The following is a 13,789-nucleotide window of genomic DNA, read 5'->3' as shown; positions in this document are numbered from 1 at the left end:
GGCAATCACAGAGGACAGACGTTTCTTGTAGTTGGCCACCAGGTGTGCACACATCTCAGGAGGGATTTTGTCCCACTCCTCTTTGCAGATCTTCTCCAAGTCATTAAGGTTTCAAGGCTGACGTTTGGCAACTTGAACCTTCAGCTCCCTCCACAGATTATCTATGGTATTAAGGTCTGGAGACTGGCTAGGCCACTCCAGGACCTTAATGTGCTTCTTCTTGAGCCACTCCTTTGTTGCCTTGGCCGTGTGTTTTGGGTCATTGTCATGCTGGAATACCCATCCACTACCCATTTTCAATGCCCTGGCTGAGGGAAGGAGGTTCTCACCCAAGATTTGACGGTACATGGCCCCGTCCATCGTCCCTTTGATGTGGTGAAGTTGTCCTGTCCCCTTAGCAGAAAAACACCCCCAAAGCATAATGTTTCCACCTCCATGTTTGACGGTGGGGATGGTGTTCTTGGGGTCATAGGCAGCATTCCTCCTCCTCCAAACACGGCGAGTTGAGTTGATGCCAAAGAGCTCGATTTTGGTCTCATCTGACCACAACACTTTCACCCAGTTCTCCTCTGAATCATTCAGATGTTAATTGGCAAACTTCAGACGGCCCTGTATATGTGCTTTCCTTGCGGGCGCTGCAGGATTTCAGTCCTTCACGGCGTAGTGTGTTACCAATTATTTTCTTGGTGACTATGGTCCCAGCTGCCTTGAGATCATTGAAAAGATCCTCCCGTGTAGTACTGGGCTGATTCCTCACCGTTCTCATGATCATTGCAACTCCACGAGGTGAGATCTTGCATGGAGCCCCAGGCTGAGGGATATTGACAGTTATTTTGTGTTTCTTCCATTTGCGAATAATCGCACCAACTGTTGTCACCTTCTCACCAAGCTGCTTGGCGATGGTCTTGTAGCCCATTCCAGCCTTGTGTAGGTCTACAATCTTGTCCCTGACATCCTTGGAGAGCTCTTTGGTCTTGGCCATGGTGGAGAGTTTGGAATCTGATTGATTGATTGATTGATTGATTGCTTCTGTGGACAGGTGTCTTTTCTACAGGTAACAAGCTGAGATCTAAGCTGAGAAAAATGAGACCTAATCTCAGCTCGTTACCTGTATAAAAGACACCTGGGAGCCAGAAATCTTTCTGATTGAGAGGGGGTCAAATACTTATTTCCCTCATTAAAATGCAAATCAATTTATAACATTTTTGACATGCGTTTTTCTGGATTTTTGTTGTTGTTATTCTGTCTCTCACTGTTCAAATAAACCTACCATTAAAATTATAGACTGATAATTTATTTCTCAGTGGGCAAACTTACAAAATCAGCAGGGGATCAAATACTTTTTTCCCTCACTGTATATATATATATATTTTATACAAGCAATATTGAAATTAGGCATTCCCAATGGGAACACAAATAAAACCAGGAAATTCCTGTCAAGTACAGCTCATAGGTAACTTTTTTGTCGAAGCCCCATGTGCCACCTCGGTTATTTTTTTAAAAATGACGTTTTAGTCAATACTTTTATTGGACCAATAAAAACTAAGGGCTTTGTCTTTTGAGTCTTGTAGATCTTCAGTCTGGAGAGTTGATCCAATTCAATCCAATAACTTTGTTTGCACTTTGCCTGTTAGGGCCTTGCATTTCTCTCAGTTTCTGCCAGGCATTCACGTACAAGCCCCCTGGCATGAATGATACCTTCAAATGAAAAACAAAAGAAAAGGTAAAAACACACAATTAAGTTCTACAAGTACATGTAACATCAAATTATAACTTTACAGAACCCAATGGTGCATAGTAGATTTCACACGGCAAGCACTAGATTTGGAGAACCCAAGGAGGCATACAGCCCTCTCTATTGTTTTCAGTCAGACATATGGACCACTGCTGGGCCAATGTGTACTACAGTCCTGACGCTCTGTTTGAATGTTTAGAAACATTCATAATCCCTGCTTGTGATACGCTTTTGGAAGCCTTTGGAACGTTCATATCACGGAGAACTAATTTTACCAATACAAAATATATACTTGCTGTGCGCCTTTTTAACAGGTTCCCACAGAGGTATTTTGCGTTGCACATTTACCTGAACTACGGCGACAGTTCATAAGCTAATGGAAACTCGAGGGAATAAAAATAAAAACAGTCGAAGCTGTGTGTTGTGTATTGGGGTTGTGCCGCAGAGCATCATGGGAGGTGTATGTGTTGTAGACCGAGCACGTTCTAGATAAATGGTTGAACTGATTCCTGTCTCATCATTATTGAATTGTTATAAGGAGGTGGTTATGAAACCCACGAGACAACACTGTTACACCAAAAAACTGTGAATCTATGGTAAAACAGTTAACAGTAAGTGTACCTTTAACTTGCTTTATCAAATACAATTGTATTGGTCGGGTGTAGCAAAATGTTCCTAGCTCCAACAGTGCAGTAATAACTAACAATACAAAGCAATACACGCAAATCCCACAAATAAAAAGAAAGAAATATTAGAACGAGCAATGTCAGAGTCTGGAATATAAATATACACAGTGTACAAAACATTAGGAACACATTCCTAATATTGAGTTGCACCCCCTTTTGCCCTCAGAATAGCCTCAATTTGTCGGGGCATGGACTCTACAAGGTGTTGAAAGCGTTCTACAGGGATGCTGGCCCATGTTGACTCCAATGCTTCCCACAGTTGTGTTAAGTTGGCTGGATGTCCTTTGGGTGGTGGACCATTCTTGATACACACTGAGTGTGAAAAACCCAGCAGCGTTGCAGTTCTTGACACATTCAAACCGGTGCACCTGGCACCTACTACCATAACCCGTTCAAAGGCACTTCAATCTTTTGTCTTTCTCATTCATCCTCTGAATGGCACCCATACACAATCCATGTCTCAAGGCTTAAAAATCCTTATTTAACCTGTCTCCTCCCCTTCATCTACACTGATTGAAGTGGATTCAATAAGGTGACATCAAAAAGGGATCATAGCATTCACCTGGTCAGTGTATGTTTTGTACACTCAGTGTATATAAACATTATGGACAGTATATGAATAGAAAAGGTGTGTACAGCAGTAGTTATATAGAATAAGCCTTGAATAGAATACAGTATATACATATGAAGTGGGTAAAACAGTATGTAAACATTATTAAAAGTGACCAGTGTTCAATGACTATGTACATAGGGCAACAGTCTCTAGGTGCAGGGTTGAGTACTGGGTGGTAGCCGGCTAGTAACAGTGACTAAAGTTCAGGGCAGGGTACTGGGCGGAGGCCGGCTAGTGGTGACTATTTAACAGTCTGATGGCCTGGAGATAGAAGCTGTTTTTCAGTCTCTCGGTCCCAGCTTTGATGCACCTGTACTGTCTCCGCCTTCTAAATGGTAGCGGGGTGAACAGGCTGTGGCTCGGGTGGTTGAGGTCCTTAATGATCTTCTTGGCCATCCTGTGACACCGAGTGCTGTAGATGTCCTGAAGGGCAGGCAGTGTGCCTCCGGTAATGCGTTGGGCTGACCGCACCACCCTCTGGAGAGCCCTGCGGTTGCGGACAGTCCAGTTGTGTGCCAGGCCGTGATACAGGCCGACAGGATGCTCTCAATGGTGCATCTGTAGAAGTTTGTGAGGGTCTTAGGGGCCAAGCCAAATTTCTTCAGCCTCCTGAGGATGAAGAGGTGCTGTTGCGCCTTCTTCACCACACTGTCTGAGTGGATGCACCATTTCTGGTTGTCAGTGATGTGCACGCCGAGGAACTTGTTGTGTCGTTTGTAAACTTGATGATTGAGTTGGAGACGTGCGTGGCCACTCTGTCATGGGTGAACAGCGAATTTGCCTATTGTAATACTGTATTAGGTTATATTTAACACAAAATATTTCAAAAGATAGTACTAATGTCAAACTCGGATGACTGAATGAATGAAATAGAATGCTGCAGATGACTATGTACACATCTACTGTAGCCTGTGCTAGTAGCCTAATAAGGATAAAGGACATTATTACAATTACATTATTATTATCCTACACATATTGTTGTTACAGTAAAACGTTTAATATCTAAAAATATAGCCTATGCCTACTCTTACGTCAATTATTTAAACATTTAGGCTACACAATCATGATGGACTATACAATGTGATGAATGACACGCATTGAATTGCTTCGCTTGAGTCTATGTGGTGGTGACGGAATCTAGAACTGGGAAAGCAAGAGTTCTAAAATAGAAACAGAAGGTGAGAACAAATAATATTTGCAGGTAACATTTATCTTTATCAGAATATATATATATATATATATATATATATATATATATATATACACACACACACATTGACACATATGGGTTAAACGGAATGAAAACATGTTACCTACTCGCTTACTGAGATTTTTTTATTTTTATCACATCAACCCAGACAACTCATAAAATACATTCTCGGGATACCCTTAGGGTGCGTTCGTAAATTGCCTCCAGTGTGCTCTGGGTCGTTTGTAAATTTAGCGCATTATCAGAGGGTGTTTTCGTAAATTCAATCTGGAGTGCCAGAGTGCCCTCTGGGCGTTCGTAAATTCAGAGCGTTGTCAGATTGTCTGTTCTTAAATTCAGAGTGTTTAGCTCTCGGAGTGTACACTGGACGCTGTGGCCGAGGAGTAGGGTTGATCTGAGCGTTCTGACCTCACAACTGCACAAATGGTATTGTTTCAATGGGTATGCTGCATTACTTTTATCTTGAAATACAAGGTCTGTTTAATTCATGTAGGCTGTATGGGGGGTGAGATGCAATGAGGCTCAGCGAACAATGGGTGTCATAAGAGGCAAAGAACGGTCCACTTCCCGATCAATCGTTGGCGAAACAATCATGGAATCGTACTGGTAGAATTAAGTAGCCAAAGTGATACATTGTCTAGCACCCAAGCTAGCTGGTTAAAGTTGGCTAGCTTGCTAGTTACTTCCAGACACAAATGAGAGAACACCTCAATCTGATAATTTTACTCGACCTGGAAGAGCTGGTTAGGCTGTTTTCATGTTGTCTAGAGCGTCATTACATTTTTTGCCGACCTTTAAAAACAAAACAAAAACATTTACATTGTTGCCAGCAGCACAGTTAGTCACCAACGCTCTGGATAACATGAAAGCAGCCTAACCAGCTCTGCTACAAGCATTGCTACACCACCAATTACATCTGCTAAACATGTATGTGACCATTTTCCTCGACCTATATATATATATATATATATACTTTTTTTTTTTTTGCTAGGTCTAGGAAAATGGTCAGAGGTGAGGTTCTCTCATCCTGTCTAGCCAACGTTAGCTTGGGTGCTTGACTGCCGTTGTGAGTTCACAACGCTCAGAATTTATGAAAGTACAATCTTACAATGCTCTGCATTTACGAACGCCTAGAGCGCACTCTGGCACTCCAGAGTGAATTTACGAACTCACCATTAGTTGGGCTCCTAAAGTTTGTTTCGCACCACGCCAATCACATGCTACTAGAAGTAGCGTTTAACCAATCAGGGACGCAGTAACTTTTTAAACGATAGGAAGTCCCTGTCTTGTTATTCTGTGCGTGGTGGTGGCTCTTCATTTCGGCTTCTAGCGATGCGTTTGTTCGTTAACACAACATAACGAAGCACACGCGAACATTACACAACTTTTAACACGAACTTGTGCACATACATGTCTAGTTGTGGGAGAGTTGAGATGGCAAAAGGTAAGTAACGAAATTTATGGGTAGTAAAGTCGAGACAGGGCTGTTTTGAAGTAACGTTAGCTAGATGACGACGTTACTCCTTAGCAAGCTGCGTCCCTCATTTGACTATCAGCTAGCTAGTTATCATAAGCGTTGGATATACTGTGGATATGGTAGGCTATTAAGGTCCACTTAGCTAACCTCCTGACATGTTTGCTTTCAAAGGGAAGAAAAACAGACCCGAGGAAACCCGTCAGGTCAAAAAGAAGACAAAGGAAAATAAACCAGAAATGAATCGGGTAACTTATTATTAAATGTGTTGGAAATATAGCACTAATACAGGCAATTGGTTATCAATACTTTTCAGTTGTTAGCTAGCTAAATTATACAAGTGCGTGTTGCATCCATTCACTTATTTTAAAAAAACAATGTGTTGCAGGACGCAGGTAATTGTCAGCCCACTATAAAAAGTATTTGGAGTCCTGGCAAACCCAGATCTCCTCTGTGTGACTACTCAAGTTCTGTCATCCAAGAGGAAAATGTGCCTGAGAAATGTACTCAAACTGAGACATCAAAGAAAGTGAAAGGTAACCCACCATTTGTCCTCCAACCACCATCATTAATGACAATGTTAAAATCTCTTACTTGGACTTCTACCTGCTCTTTTTCGTCATCATACAATATTGGTCTGAATAAGACCTTGGCGACCCACCAGATGTTGCTATGCGATGCTTGCACTCATATGTATTTTTTACCTCTAATTTCGTTGAGTCAGGAGATCGGAGTTAAGTGACCCCCAGAATAATTTCCTGTGTGAATGGCAGTAGTGTCCACTGACCAATGTCTTATGACACCACTAATTGTTTATGTAGGCATTCATTACATTCCCCTCCTGAAGCCTTATGTTTTGCTTATACAACAAAGTCTGATGTACACTGTGCTTCTTTCCAAACTATTCTATTCAGGGAGACTGAATAAAGTGAGGACCTGCCTGGCTCTGGTACCCAGAGAGACAACTACCCTGCATGTCCAGGAGGAGGATCCAGAATCACACCCCAACCCAACTGCACCAGATGATGTCACCAAGCCCAAAACTGAGAGGGGGGCTAGTCAAAAAGTCAAAGTAAAAAAGTAAGTCATGTTGACAAACATGTCAGTAAAATATTTGTTCAAATGGAGCACAGTATTTCTTTGTCAGGCCAGCACTTCATGACCAGATCATCTGACCATTGGAATATTAGCTTGTTTCGCACTGGAATACTGTATTCTCTTTTCATCCAGAGCAGAAAGCAATGCTGCCCAAAACAGGAAGGTCACTGATTATTATCCTATTAGACGGAGTTCCAGAAAAAGCAAAGCTGAATTGAAGGTCAGTTTATAATGCCAGAGTGAATTGTGCTTGAAGATCAACCATGCCATTCAAGAACAAGTAAAAAAACATGTTCTTGCTCAGACTTTAATGTGTGGATGGTTTGGGATTTTAGCAATGAAGGCCTTTATCCCTGAACTATCCCTTTAACCCACAGTTTCCACTATCTGTGGATTGCATTGGATTATGCCAACTTCGTCATCCGGGCTAGGATGCTAATGTTTATTTACTCATTAAACACCACACTCTCTGCCAACAGAATGAAGAACACGGACACCTTGATTACCTGATAAAAAATGGAGTTGAAGAAGGACTGCAGGTTAGTTTAGAAATTAAAGTAACATTGTACTGAAATGGATCATCTTAACCTGGCATTTGATTTGACCTGTACTTGAACCCAATAGGTCAAACATATAGAGGGTAAGGGAAGAGGAGTGTTTGCCGTCAGACGTTTCAAGAAGGGGCAGTTTGTAATTGAGTATCATGGAGACTTGTTGCATCTGGCTGATGCCAAGGAGAGAGAGGCTCTGTATGCCCAAGACCCCGGGACTGGCTGCTACATGTACTATTTCCAGTATCTCAGCAAAACATACTGGTAAGGTATCTACTCAAACTTCATTTTAATGTGTATTAAGTAACTGACTTATGCATTGCCACAACTTTGATGTTGTCAGCTAGCTCATGGATGTTTTCAAACCTTTAATTTCCTCTTTACAGTGTGGATGCTACAAAAGAATCAACTCGCCTGGGAAGGCTGCTAAACCACAGTAAAAATGGCAACTGCCAGACCAAACTCCATGACATAGATGGAATACCTCATCTCATACTGGTAGCTTCCAGGGACATTGAGGCAAAGGAAGAGCTGCTTTATGACTACGGTGACCGCAGCAAGGAATCCATCTCGGCTCACCCTTGGCTCAAATACTGATGTGCTGTTTTTACACTAGCAGAGTATTCTCTCAAGGGAATTACTAGGTGCATTTGATTCAGCTTCTCTTTTTTTAACCATTCCATTGGCCCTAAGCTGCAAACTCGGGATTCCAGGTGAGACAAATGAAGTCTGTTTGGCTTTAATCTGCTTTTTCAAGCAATGTATTTGGGCAAAACTGTGGCAGTATGAACAATGGAGGACAACCTTCGAGATGACACATAGGTCAATTTGTTAAAACTGTATATCAATTTTTTGCTGGATTTGGGGGTAGTTTTTATACATATTTAGGCCTGTGCTTCCATGAAGATATTAAAAATATTTTGTAACATAAGCTATTGTTTTTATAATGCTGCTTTTTATATTAGTGATAATGTTAGGTATGGTTCTAGTTGAAGCAACAATTTTCATATGATCATCAATGCTCTTCAGGCTTCGGGGACACCAGCTTATACTTGATTTAAAATGTAGGTATTTGTTTTGCAATGGGTGAAATCCTAATGAATTTTGAACAATTTACAATGTAAGGTGCTCTGAGAGTAAATGAAATGTGTACATAGACAAATAAATCTGTTCAGAAATCTGGCTAGCATGGAAGCTCATTTTGCAATGCATAGAAAAGCTAGTTTGGCCTTTGACAATATACCAATGAATATTACCAAAGACATGTAACAGTCCAGCATCCTCCCTGTAGGTCAGTGTATTTCAAAATGTGCAACAAAGTGATTTTGTAATTCTAAACTGCTTTCTTTACAGCTGCTCTATTCTTATTTGAAAGGTTAAAATGGTCGACTTTAAAAGCCCTCGTGTGAACTAGCGTGAAATAGTTATGCTCAGTCACTCAGAGCAAAAAATTTCCTGAAAGTGCATAAAAATTTACAAGAGACAATTTTAGTAACACTTTTATATAGTCTCTTTTACCTGTGTAGTTGCAAATGTAATTGTTGTACTTTATCTAATCCACAATAAATCATTTTGGGAGGGATTCATTACCATGATCTGTGCTACTCAACCCAGCGTTTAAAGCCATAGACATTTTCAATTGAAATGACATACACCCTCTGTTACAGTTCCTTTGTTTACAAAGTTTGAGGAAACATTTAGTTGTGAGTCTCTGCCAGTGATGTATATTTACATTTACATTTTAGTCATTTAGCAGAGAGCGACTTACAGGAGCAATTAGGGTTAAGTGCCTTGCTCAAGCGCACATCAGATGTTTCACCTAGTCGGCTCGGGGATTAGAACCAGCGACCTTTCAGTTCCTGGCACAACACTCTTAACCACTAAGCTACCTGCCGCCTATATAAACCCTTGATTGCTAATGCTATGTTTTGGCCATTGAGAGGCTTTGAAGCCACCGGTCAGCCATATTGGCAGTCCTCCATAGGAATGAATGGAATTCTACAGTATTTCAATTAAAATGTTAAGTAAAAAATACATTATTTTTGTTGTAGTGGGGACAAAATACTTGAAGGACATTTTTTGTTTTAGCTCACAATTTAAAAGTATGCATTGAGGTGTCTGATAGAATAAATGTGGCAAAAACAAACCTAGACATAAATGCATTTCTATAGATTATGAGTCATAATACCCATAAAACCTAGCGGTCAAACATGGAAATGGTTCCAATTGTTTTTTCACCATTCAATCTTCTCTTAGGGGATTTTAGAAACTTAATAAGGGCTATGTGTCATGAAGGCTTACCCTGGCGTGACGTTTACATGATAACCATGTAAATCTCTCTCGGACAAGGTGACGTATAAAAATATTTGCCGGTATTTACCCCAAACAAATGAAACGCTAATTAGCTGCTAATGTGGCTATCATTAAGAACTAAAAATGCCATGATGATCTGGATGAGACTGCCGAATTGAGGCAAAGGTAAAAAATCTCCATTAACTATGTTAGCTAAATGTAGTAATGAATAAATGGGCAATTCTGTAAATGGTCTTGAGTTTAAAATGTACACTACCTGTTGGCAAAGGTGTCAGCTAGAGATGATGTACAGTATGAAAAAAATGTATGCACTCACTAAGTCGCTCTGGATAAGAGCGTCTGCTAAATGACTAAAATGTAAATGTAATGTGCAAGAGCTTGCAGGGATTTGTAGTCTTGCATGATGTCTACTTTGACGCGAATTAGCATTTGAGTCAGAGTAAATAGCGCCGAATATATTGTTAAGTCACCTTGCCCGAAACAGATTTACATGGTTATCAAAACGTCACGCCAGGGTTAGTCTACACGAAACACAGCCCTTATTTTAATTGTTTCTAAATCCCCTGTGGAAAAACGATTGGGACCATTTCCCTGTTTGACCGCTAGGTTTTATGGGTATTATGAAACCTCCACTGTGGGCAAAATATTTTTACAATTGTGCAGGAATGCCAAGATGGAGGCGTGGTGGCTTCAACACAGCACCCCCTCAGTCATCAAGTGTATATACAGTGCATTCAGAAATTATTCAGACCCCTTGACTTTTTCCACATTTTATTAGGTTACAGCCTTATTCTAAAATTTATGAAATGATTACTACCCCCCCTCAATCTACACACAATACCCCATAATGACAATACGAACAACATATTTTTAGAAATGTTTGCAAATGTATTAAAAATAAACATACTTTATTTACATAAGTATTCAGACCCTTTGGTGTGAGACTCGAAATCGAGCTCAGGTGCATCCTGTTTCCATTGATCATTTACATTTGTCATTTAGCAGACGCTCTTATCCAGAGCGACTTATATGAGCAATGAGGATTAAGTGCCTTGCTCAAGGGCACAGACACATTTTTTCACCTAGTCGGCTCGGGGATTAGAACCAGCGACCTTTCAGTTTCTGGCACAACGCTCTTACCCACTAAGCTACCTGCCGCCATCTCAATATCATCCTTGAGATGTTTCTACAAGTTGATTGGAGTCCACCTGTGGTAAATTCAATTGATTGGACATGATTTGGAAAGGCACACACCTGTCTATATAAAGGTCCCACAGTTGACAGTGCATGTCAGAGCAAAAACCAAGCCATGAGGTCGAAGGAATTGTCTGTAGAGCTCCGAGACAGGATTGTGTCGAGGCACAGACCTGGGGAAGGGTACCAAAACATTTCTGCAGCATTGAAGGTCCCCAAGAACACAGTGGCCTCCATCATTCTTAAATGGAAAAAATATTTAACTCTTTGGCCTGAATGCCAAGCGTCATGTCTGGAGGAAACCTGGCACCATCCTGACGGTGAAGCATGGTGGTGGCAGCATCATGCTGTGGGGATGTTTTTCAGCGGCAGGGCCTGGGAGACTAGTCCGGATTGAGGGAAAGACGAATGGAGCAATGTACAGAGGGATCATTCATGAAAACCTGCTCCAGAGCGCTCAGGACCTCAGACTGGGGTGAAGGTTCACCTTCCAACAGGGCAACGACCCTAAGCACACAGCCAAGACAACGCAGGAGTGGCTTCGGGACAAGTCTCAATGTCCTTGAGTGGCCCAGCCAGAGCCCGGACTTGAACCCGATCTAATATCTCTGGAGAGACCTGAAAATTACTGTGCAGCGACGCTCCCCATCCAACCTGACAGAGCTTGAGAGGATCTGCAGAGAAGAATGGGAGAAACTGCCCAAATACAGGTGTGCCAAGCTTGTAGCGTCATACCCAAGAAGACTCAAGGCTGTAATCGCTGCCAAACGTGCTTCAACAAAGTACTGAGTAAAGGGTCCGTATACTTGTAAATGGGTTATTTCCGTTTTTTATTTTTAATACATTTGCCCAAAATTTCTAAAAACCTGCTTTTGCTTTGTCATTATGGGATATTGGGTGTAGATTGAGGGGGGGAAAAAACAATTGAATCCATTTTAGAATAAGGCTGTAACGTAACAAAATGTGGAAAAAGTCAAGGGGTCTGAATACTTTCCAAACGCACTGTATAAATCATTGGTCTGTACCATGTTATTTGACCTAAATGTGCATAGTTATTTTCCCATAACTGTATTAATGACAACAGTTAAGACAAATCTATAAAAAGACAACGCTGAGATATCATTTAAAAAGCCAAAATTATTCCACAGTTAAAAACATTCATTCATTACCGAAAATAACTGATCTAATACAAATAATTAATAGAAAGCATGTGCATAAATGTTTTGGTTCATCGTTAATATTATTAATGCCTTAGGTCCTTGTTCTCACAGGTTGTCCTTATTTCCGTCTGAATGAAAACCTACAAAAAGAAATAAGAATTAGTTCATAATCTATTTTTAGAGTAAGCTTGCCAACACAATGTAGGTCCCTGGAAGTTACTAGTCTTAACAGAGGAGGTGAAGGAGATTGCGTGAATTTGCAGTGTCTGCTGAGGCTTGACTGAGTCACGTCAGACAGACAATAACAATACTGACAACAGCAGTGAAGCTGGCTTCGTGAAGTGGCATCAGCTCTCTCTTTCCCCCTCTTCATTCAGATTCTCCCAATCACACAGCATCAGCACAAACACAGCCAGCCAGTCACAAGCGGGTCATTACGAGGGCAGAGACAGACCGTGAGAACAAACTACACATGGTTGTCTACTGTGTGATACTATGGTTGTCTCTGAAATACTTGTTTTCAGGGTGTAAATAAACCTTTTCAAACTGCATGCTCTTCTCGCAATTCACTATGATTATGCAAAGTTAGGTGGTGAAAGAAGCTAATTGCTCACAGCTTTCTGATGGTGGTCATTCCTTCATTAGGTTCCTCTTCTTTAGTCTCATCTGTTGTGTCAGAAACGGGGTTCGAAGGGGATGGAGATACTAGGTCAACCTCTACCATTGCTTGCTCGCCCTGTGGCAGCATCCCACTGCAAGTACAACAAATCACTACATGAAATATGTGTGTGGGTTGTGGGGACTGGTCAAGTCTGGATGTGTATTCTACCTCTTGTAGAGCTGTAACTCTTCTTGTGCCACCAGTAGCTGGGCCTTGAGCTGGTTCCTCTCCTGAAGCACCTCCTTCAGCTCCTGCATTGTGAAGCGTGGTCTATTGGGATCTTTCAAGTCCACCACCAGTTTGTTTGGTCCTAGTGTTTGCTGAGAACATATTGATTAAAGGGATAAACGTATAACAAAAAAAGACTCCACAACTGTATGTTGCACAGTAGTGTATAGCGACCCAGTGAAACTCTACGGAACATCCTTGAACATACCCTGACAGACGTAGTCCAGTTAGAGAATAACCAATTTATGGAAAATGTAAAGTTATCGATTTTGACCACAGTTACAAAGTTTCCTGGTTTGAAAAGATCAAACTCACCGCTTCCTGCCCGGCAGAACTTTCTCTCACGATTCTATCCAGTTCACTCTTCAAGTTGTCTCGTTCCATTTTCAGCTCCTCCAGTGACAGGTTGTACTTATTCACTAAAGTTTCAAACATCTCCAAAACCCGGACAATTTTGAATTGCAAATCAGAGACTTCCTCACCTGTATTACTTATTTTCAGCAAATCTCTGCCAATCACGTATGAAATGTCATAAACATCTTCCACTGTCAGCTCAAATGCTTCCTTCTCGAACGCTAAAGCGGGTGAAGACTCGCTCAACTCTTCCATTGCTCGTGTTCCAAAAACGCACTGAATTCAACACGTTTTTGTTTTCTCAACCGGTGGGAACGATTTCTCAAATCGAGCGTTGTGACATTTAACATACAAGATACTTATGAACTGTAAATTTAGTTCCATGCATGCTACAGTAGCCACTTCAAATTACGGGTAGTAGCCTAACTGAATAGACCATCCTCTTTCTAAATTCTGAATGGTTGACTTGCTGTAGCCAGTGTATAAGTGACATACAAGTAAGCCAATAGCAA

At 41.2% G+C, this 13,789-nt stretch overlaps 2 protein-coding genes across 4 annotated transcripts; one reads left to right on the top strand and one right to left on the bottom strand.

Annotated features, from left to right (window-relative positions):
- Positions 1–4,560: 4,560 nt before the first annotated feature.
- On the top strand, positions 4,561–8,949 carry LOC311144964 (N-lysine methyltransferase KMT5A-A-like). 3 transcript variants are annotated; one of them, XM_084181159.1, is made up of 8 exons: positions 4,561–4,670; positions 5,893–5,966; positions 6,107–6,254; positions 6,633–6,798; positions 6,949–7,036; positions 7,296–7,355; positions 7,441–7,631; positions 7,754–8,949. In XM_084181159.1, exons 2-8 carry the CDS (start codon positions 5,958–5,960, stop codon positions 7,962–7,964), a joined length of 873 nt encoding a protein of 290 aa, XP_084037285.1. In that variant the 5' UTR covers positions 4,561–4,670; positions 5,893–5,957; the 3' UTR covers positions 7,965–8,949. The 3 variants fall into 3 exon arrangements, with proteins under 3 accessions (XP_084037285.1, XP_084037284.1, XP_084037283.1); XM_084181158.1 differs by having other exon boundaries at positions 4,561–4,685; XM_084181157.1 differs by lacking the exon at positions 4,561–4,670 and adding an exon at positions 5,524–5,688.
- Positions 8,950–11,993: 3,044 nt separating this feature from the next.
- On the bottom strand, positions 11,994–13,776 carry LOC311144966 (RILP-like protein 2). Its single transcript, XM_084181161.1, has 4 exons — positions 13,239–13,776; positions 12,864–13,015; positions 12,649–12,786; positions 11,994–12,174 (listed from the first exon to the last, which is right to left on the bottom strand). The coding sequence occupies exons 1-4, from the start codon at positions 13,530–13,532 to the stop codon at positions 12,153–12,155; spliced, it is 606 nt and encodes a 201-aa protein (XP_084037287.1). The 5' UTR covers positions 13,533–13,776; the 3' UTR covers positions 11,994–12,152.
- Positions 13,777–13,789: the final 13 nt, after the last annotated feature.

This window comes from Coregonus lavaretus (genome assembly GCF_964263955.1).
Source record: "Coregonus lavaretus genome assembly, chromosome: 17".
Classification (NCBI taxonomy): Eukaryota; Metazoa; Chordata; class Actinopteri; order Salmoniformes; family Salmonidae; genus Coregonus; species Coregonus lavaretus.
The sequence above is the reverse complement of the archived record's forward strand: the minus strand, read 5'-3'. Positions and strand labels throughout refer to the sequence as shown.

Coding starts and splice junctions, on each gene's coding strand:
- LOC311144966 (XM_084181161.1), bottom strand. CDS start 13,532: ATGGAAGAGTTGAGCGAGTCTTCACCCGCTTTAGCGTTCGAGAAGGAA. Junction 12,787..12,863: donor GAGTTACAGCTCTACAAGAG/GTAGAATACACA, acceptor TTGTACTTGCAG/TGGGATGCTGCCACAGGGCG. Junction 12,175..12,648: donor ATGACCACCATCAGAAAGCT/GTGAGCAATTAG, acceptor TTCTTTTTGTAG/GTTTTCATTCAGACGGAAAT.
- LOC311144964 (XM_084181157.1), top strand. CDS start 5,655: ATGTCTAGTTGTGGGAGAGTTGAGATGGCAAAAG. Junction 6,799..6,948: donor CAAAAAGTCAAAGTAAAAAA/GTAAGTCATGTT, acceptor CTTTTCATCCAG/AGCAGAAAGCAATGCTGCCC. Junction 7,037..7,295: donor AAAGCAAAGCTGAATTGAAG/GTCAGTTTATAA, acceptor CTCTGCCAACAG/AATGAAGAACACGGACACCT.